We start from the raw sequence: 7,978 nt of genomic DNA, 5'->3' as shown, positions 1-7,978 counted from the left end.
ATAGAATCAACTGGAACACGAGGGTCAAATGGCAATAAAGAATCATCTATCAATTACCACCTTAAATGTCAATGGACTGAATGCCCCAATCAAAAGACATAGAGTGGCTGAGTGGATAAAAAGGCAAAAACCTTCAATATGCTGCCTACAAGAAACTCACCTCAGGACAAAAGATACATATAGATTGAAAGTGAAAGGGTGGGGAAAAATATTTCATGCCAATAGACATGACAGAAAAGCAGGAGTCGCAACGCTCATATCAGACAAAATAGACTTTAAAACAAAAGACATAAAGAAAGACAAAGAAGGACACTACTTAATGATTAAGGGATCCATCCAAGGAGAGGATGTTACTAGCATCAACATATATGCCCCAAATATAGGAGCACCCAGATACATACAACAAATATTCACAGACATAAAGGGAGATATTGAGGAGAATACAATCATAGTAGGAGACCTTAATACCCCACTCACATCAACGGACAGATCCTCTAGACAGAAAACCAATAAAGCAACAGAGATCCTAAAGGAAACAATAGAAAAGGTAGACTTAATTGATATCTTCAGGACACTACATCCAAAAAAATCAGAATACACATCCTTCTCAAGTGCGCATGGAACATTCTCAAGAATCGACCACGTATTGGGACACAAAGCTAATCTCAACAAAGTTAGGAGCATAGAAATTATCCCAAGTATCTTCTCTGACCACAATGCCATGATATTAGAAATCAACCATGGGAAAAGCAAAGAGAAAACACCTACTCCATGGAGACTAAATAACATGCTACTAAAAAACCAATGGGTCAATGAGGAAATCAAGAAGGAAATTAAAAAATACCTTGAAACAAATGATAATGAAGACACAACCTCTCAAAATCTATGGGATGCTGCGAAAGCAGTGCTCAGAGGGAAATTTATACCGATACAGGCCTTTCTCAAAAAAGAAGAAAGATCCCAAATGGACAACTTAACCCTCCACCTAAATGAACTAGAAAAAGAAGAACGAAAAAGTCCTAAAGTCAGCAGAAGGAAGGAAATTATAAAGATCAAAGAAGAAATCAATAAAATAGAGACTCAAAAAACAATAGAGAAAATGAATAAAACCAAGAGCTGGTTCTTTGAAAAGGTCAACAAAATTGACAAACCCCTGGCCAGACTCACTACAAAGAGGAGAGAAAGAACCCAAGTAACCAAACTTAGAAATGAAAAAGGAGAAATCACAACGGATACAGCAGAAATACAAAAAACCGTAAGAGAATACTATGAACAACTATGTGGCAACAAGTTTGACAATCTGGAAGAAATGGACAACTTTCTAGAATCTTACAGCCTGCCAAAACTGAATCAAGTAGAAACAGACCAACTGGACAGACCCATCACTAGAAATGAAATTGAAGAGGTCATAAAATCACTCCCTACAAATAAAAGTCCAGGACCAGATGGCTTCACAGGTGAATTCTATCAAACATATAAAGAGGAATTGGTGCCCATCCTCCTTAAACTCTTTCAAAAGGTTGAAGAAGAAGGAATACTCCCAAAGACATTCTATGAGGCCACCATCACCCTCATTCCAAAACCAGACAGAGATAGCACCAAAAAAGAAAACTATTGCCCAATAGCATTGATGAATATAGATGCAAAAATTCTCAACAAAATCTTAGCCAACCAAATCCAACAACATACCAAAAAAATTATACACCATGACCAGGTTGGGTTCATCCCAGGTTCACAAGGATGGTTCAACATACGCAAATCAATCAGCATCATACACCACATTAACAAAAAAAAAAGTCAAAATCATATGATCATCTCAATAGAGGCAGAAAAAGCATTGGACAAAGTCCAACATCCATTCATGATCAAAATCCTCGCCAAAGTGGGTATAGAGGGAACATTCCTGAATATAATCAAAGCCATTTATGATAAACCCACAGCAAATATAATCCTCAATGGGGAAAAACTGAAAGCCTTCTCACTCCAATCTGGAACAAGACAGGGATGCCCACTCTCACCACTGCTATTCAACATAGATTTGGAAGTCCTAGCCACAGCAATCAGACAAACAAAAGAAATAAAAGGCATCCATATAGGAAGAGAAGGGATAAAACTGTCACTGTATGCAGATGACATGATACTATACATAGAAAACCCTAAGGACTCAACCCCAAAACTCCTTGAACTGATTAATAAATTCAGCAAAGGAGCAGGATATAAGATTAACATTCAGAAGTCAGTCGCATTTCTGTATACCAACAATGAAACATTAGAAAAGGAATGCAAAAATACAATAGCTTTTAAAATTGCACCTCACAAAATCAAATACCTTGGAATACACCTGACCAAGGAGGTAAAGGACTTATATGCCGAGAACTATAAAACTTTAATCAAAGAAATCAAAGAAGATGTAAAGAAATGGAAAGATATTCCATGTTCCTGGATTGGAAAAATCAATATTGTGAAAATGGCCATCCTACCCAAAGCAATCTACAGATTCAATGCAATCCCTATCAAATTACCCATGACATTTTTCACAGAACTAGAACAAACAATCCAAACATTTATATGGAACCACAAAAGACCCAGAATCGCCAAAGCAATCCTGAGAAACAAAAACCAAGCAGGAGGCATAACTCTCCCAGACTTCAAGAAATACTACAAAGCCACAGTCATCAAAACAGTGTGGTACTGGAATCAAAACAGACAGACAGACCAATGGAACAGAATAGAGAATCCAGAAATAAACACTGACAACTATGGTCAAAACTACCACGAGATACCACCTCACACCAGTCAGAATGGCCATCATTAATAAATCCACAAATAACAAGTGCTAGAAGGGCTGTGGAGAAAAGGGAACCCTCCTGCACTGCTGGTGGGAATGTAAACTGGTACAGCCACTATGGAGAACAGTTTGGAGATACATTAGAAATCTATACATAGAACCTCCCTATGACCCTGCAATCCCACTCTTGGGCATCTATCCGGACAAAGCTCTCCTTAAAGGAGACACATGCACCCGCATGTTCATTGCAGCCCTATTCACAATAGCCAGGACATGGAAACAACCCAAATGTCCATCGACAGATGATTGGATTCGGAAGAGGTGCTATATATACACAATGGAATACTACTCAGCCATAAAAAAGAATGACATAATGCCATTTGCAGCAACATGGATGGAACTAGAGACTATCATACTGAGTGAAATGAGCCAGAAAGACAAAGACAAATACCATATGATATCACTTATAACTGGAATCTAATATCCAGCACAAATGAACATCCCCTCAGAAGAGAAAATCATGGACTTGGCGAAGAGACTTGTGGTTGCCTGATGGGAGGGGGAGGGAGTGGGAGGGATCGGGAACTTGGGCTTATCAGACACAACTTAGAATAGATTTACAAGGAGATCCTGCTGAATAGCATTGAGAACTATGTCTAGATACTCATGTTGCAACAGAAGAAAGGGTGGGGGAAAAAACTGTAACTGCAATGTATATATCTAAGGATGACCTGACCCCCTTGCTGTACAGTGGGAAAATAATAAAAAAAAATTAATCTTTGACAAGGGAGGCAAGAACATAAAATGGGAAAAAGAAAGTCTATTCAGCAAGCATTGCTGGGAATCCTGGACAGCTGCATACAAAGCAATGAAACTAGAACACACCCTCACACCATGCACAAAAATAAACTCCAAATGGCTGAAAGACTTAAATATACGACTGGACACCATCAAACTCCTAGAAGAAAACATAGGCAAAACACTCTCTGACATCAACCTCATGAATATTTTCTCAGGTCAGTCTCCCAAAGCAATAGAAATTAGAGCAAAACTAAACCACTGGGACCTAATCAAACTGAAAAGCTTTTGCACAGCAAAGGAAACCCAAAAGAAACCAAAAAGACCACTTACAGAATGGGAGAAAATAGTTTCAAATGATGCAACCGATAAGGGCTTTATCTCTAGAATATACAAACAACTTATACAACCCAACATCAAAAAAACCAATCAATCAATGGAAAAATGGGCAACAGACCTGAATAGACATTTCTCCAAAGAAGATATACAGATGGCCAACAAACACATGAAAAAATGCTCAACATCGCTGATTATAAGAGAAATGCAAATCAAAACTACCATGAGATACCACTTCACACCAGTCAGAATGGCCATCATTAATAAGTCCACAAATAACAAGTGCTGGAGTGGCTGTGGAGAGAAGGGAACCCTCCTGCACTACTGGTGGGAATGTAAACTGGTACAGCCACTATGGAGAACAGTTTGGAGATACATTAGAAATCTATACATAGAACTTCCATATGACCCCGCAATCCCACTCTTGGGCATCTATCCGGACAAACTCTACTTAAAAGAGACACATGCACCCGCATGTTCATTGCAGTCCTATTCACAATAGCCAGGACATGGAAACAACCCAAATGTCCATCGACAGATGATTGGATTCGGAAGAAGTGTTATATATACACAGTGGAATACCACTCAGCCATAAAAAAGAATGACATAATGCCATTTGCAGCAACATGAATGGAGCTAGAGAATCTCATCCTGAGTGAAATGAGCCAGAAAGACAAAGACAAATACCATATGATATCACTTATAACTGGAATCTAATATCCAGCACAAATGAACATCCCCTCAGAAGAGAAAATCATGGACTTGGAGAAGAGACTTGTGGCTGCCTGATGGGAGGGGGAGGGAGTGGGAGGGATCGGGAGCTTGGGCTTATCAGACACAACTTAGAATAGATTTACAAGGAGATCCTGCTGAATAGCATTGAGAACTTTGTCTAGATACTCATGTTGCAACAGAAAAAAGCGTGGGGGTATAATGTAATTGTACATGTAAGTATAACCTGACCACCTTTCTGTACAGTGAGGAAATTTACAAAAATATTAAAAAAATAAAAAATAAATAAAATAAAATAAAATTAGAAACAAAAAAATATATTGCATATGGTTGTCTATCATTTTTAAAGAAATGTGTTGATTGCTAATGTATGTATGTATTTTAATATAAAGAGCTAACAAAGAGCCCACAGTGCCTGGCATATTAAATCCAGTTTCTCGTTTTGTTCTTCCTACAATCATGTGAGCTAATAACACCAGTTCTACTGAAAGCTAGGAAATGCTGTCAGCCTGACCTTCAAAATGCATCCAGAATCTGGCCACTTCTGCTAACTCTTCTATTTCCACTCTGGTCCATGGGCCATTATTTCTTATCTGTGAATTACTACAGAAGCTTTGTGGTAGACCCCACAGAGAAGCCAGTGTGCTTCTACTGAAAACAAACAAACAAAAACTCCTCCCTGCTCAAACCTCCTCCCTGCCTATTACCTCATTCCTGATCAAATCCCTTCCTCCTCACATAGTCTACCAAACCCTACCAGATATGGGCCCCATTCTCTGGCCAGCTCTCCCTATTCTCTCCCTGGATCTCTCTGTTCTAGAACACTGTCCTCAGTGTTTGCTGAGCTGTACCCTCTGCCTAGAACACATTGTATCAGTAACCAGAATCAAAACTTTCCAGGCTGGACTGACTGCTCTCTTTCACCACTCTATGTGCACAGCCACTTTGTGCTCTACACCCCATAGGCTCTCAGGATATGAGTGAAGATGTCAAGGGAGCAGTGCGCATGATTGAATGATTGAGGGGAGATTTTTTGGTCCAGTGTGTTGAGGGGAATGTTTGTAGAAAACAAGGCTCAAGTCATTATTTCTTAATCCCCCCAGAGCCCCTGTGATAGAAACTCGATCAAAGCCAGTTCATGTTAGAGGTTTCTCCTCACAACTTATTTACCTTCCAACCTTTGTTAATGATAAAGTGTCAAAAAATAAAGAGTCCATCTGTCCTCAAAGTCCTTCATTGCATAGAGTGATACATTTGTAATCACTGCACCTTCCATGTCTTTATTCTTAAGAAGACTATTTTGAAAAGTTATAGCTGTTTATCTTTGATATATTACACACTGATAATTATATTTAATGTATAACGTGGAGGCAAAAATCCCTCTATATTGGATAAAACATAAGATACATTGAGATGGAGTTTGTGTTACAGTAAGCAACTAGTAGTTAATGTCAGGAAATGTTGGACTTACTTTCCTGGTAGTGATGATGGCACAAAGGATAAAGTGAAGCCCAAAGAATGAAGTAACCTTCTCCAAAGTCACACAGATCTTATATGTCAGGCTCCAGTTCTGACCTTTGTACCACATTTCACTGGGAAAATGAGTTTTGAATCACTTCCCCTTCCTTACTCACATTTAGCATACGATTCAAAAGAAAGAATGCCCCAGAAACTCTGGGGAAAGGGCAAATAATGTATTTTGGGGCCTTCGCTGGTTGGAAATAGGGGTGCTCAATGGAGAAAAGACTCATCATGAAACCAATCACTTATCATCTGCTACCCTGACATCTTCCACTGCAAATGTCTTCAGATTGGTGATAGATTTCCCCAACCAGCTAGAGGGGTTCCATGAGCAGAGAGGAGGAAGATGAGCCACAGGAGAACCTAATCTTTCAGCAGAAGAAGCAGAACGAGAGAGGAAGCCCCAGAAGTGTGGGCATGTCTACATTCCTCATCGGCTCAGCACTTTCTTCAGGGCCCTCATAACATCTTTGTTTCTTAGGCTGTAAATGAGTGGGTTGAGCATTGGAGTGAGGACAGTGTAGAAGATGGAGGTGGCTCGGTCTCCTGCTGGTGTCCTAGCAGAGGCTCTCTGCATGTAGCTAAATATGGCTCCTCCATAGTAAAGACCCACCACAGCCAGGTGGGTGGAGCAAGTGGTCAGAGCCTTCTGTTTCCCCTCAGTGGAGGGCATCCTCATCACAGCCATGAGGATCCGGGCGTAGGAAGCCACAATGACCCCCAGTGGCAGCAGCAGCATGACCACGCAGCAAGCATAGATGAGGTCCTCAAAGAGCAACGTGTCGGCACAAGAGAGCCGCAGCAGGGCAGGGACCTCACAGAAGAAGTGGTCCACCTGGAGAGAGCTGCAGTACGGGAAACTGAAGACCACACCCACGTCAATCATGCTGTCAGCCACTCCACCCATCCAGGATGCCAAGGCCATCAGACGGCAGGCCTTCCAGTTCATGAGCACAGGGTACATCAGTGGGTGGCACACCGCTACATACCTGTCATAGGCCATGACTGCCAAGAGGAAGCACTCAGCTCCTCCCACCATGACCACTAAGAAGACCTGAGTGGCACATCCACCCCAAGAGATGAACTTACTGCCCAAGAGGAAGTTGGCTGCCATCTTGGGCACCACGGTGCCCATCATGGTCAGGTCCATGATGGAGAGCTGGCTGAGAAAAAAGTACATTGGGGTGTGCAGGCGCCTGTCGGCCTGGATGAGTAGTAGGAAGAAGATGTTGCCAGTCAGGGCAGTAGCAGAGGCCAGTAGGACAAGGGAGAAAAGGAAGAATTCATAGGGTGAGTAGCTGAACAGACCCAAAAGGATGAAATCTGATAGGGAGGTGTGGTTCCAGATGTCCATTGCTTTGATCCTGAGAAAAAAATAAAGGAGCAAGCATAAAAACAAAATGACTTACCTGGCATCTCCATCATACATGGAAACTACCTCCTGTATCTTCTAAGGGATACTGCCCAGCCTTTGTCTTAGCCCCAGTCTTTCCTCCTGCAGTGAAAATCCATTTCCTCTCAGTTCCCCTCAAAGTACAAGTTTTGATCTGTACTTCCTTTGAAAGACTAGTGAACAGTGCTCCTCCCCCCACCCCTGCCGCCCCAGAGAAGGAGCCTGCATAGTGCAGGGAAGGAGAGAAAGGGTTTTAAAGTGAATTGCTGGAAAGAAAGAAAGAAAGAAAGAAAGAAAGAAAGAAAGAAAGAAAGAAAGAAAGAAAGAAAGAAAGAAAGAAAGAAAGAAAAATAAAGAAAGAAGGAAAGGAAACAAAAGATTGAAAGGATGTATCAGGTATATAGATAAAT

General features: G+C 41.0%; 1 protein-coding gene across 1 annotated transcript; it reads right to left on the bottom strand.

The window, feature by feature from the left end:
- Nucleotides 1-6,605: 6,605 nt before the first annotated feature.
- On the bottom strand, nucleotides 6,606-7,529 carry LOC110259615 (olfactory receptor 2M3-like). Its single transcript, XM_021085092.1, has one exon. It carries the CDS (start codon nucleotides 7,527-7,529, stop codon nucleotides 6,606-6,608), a length of 924 nt encoding a protein of 307 aa, XP_020940751.1.
- Nucleotides 7,530-7,978: the final 449 nt, after the last annotated feature.

Source organism: Sus scrofa, chromosome 2 (assembly GCF_054392235.1).
Source record: "Sus scrofa isolate SSC_HxYL_T2T_F1_AM1 chromosome 2, Sscrofa_HxYL_maternal_Yorkshire_Landrace_v2.0, whole genome shotgun sequence".
NCBI lineage: Eukaryota > Metazoa > Chordata > Mammalia > Artiodactyla > Suidae > Sus > Sus scrofa.
This window is presented reverse-complemented; position numbering and strand designations above follow the sequence as displayed.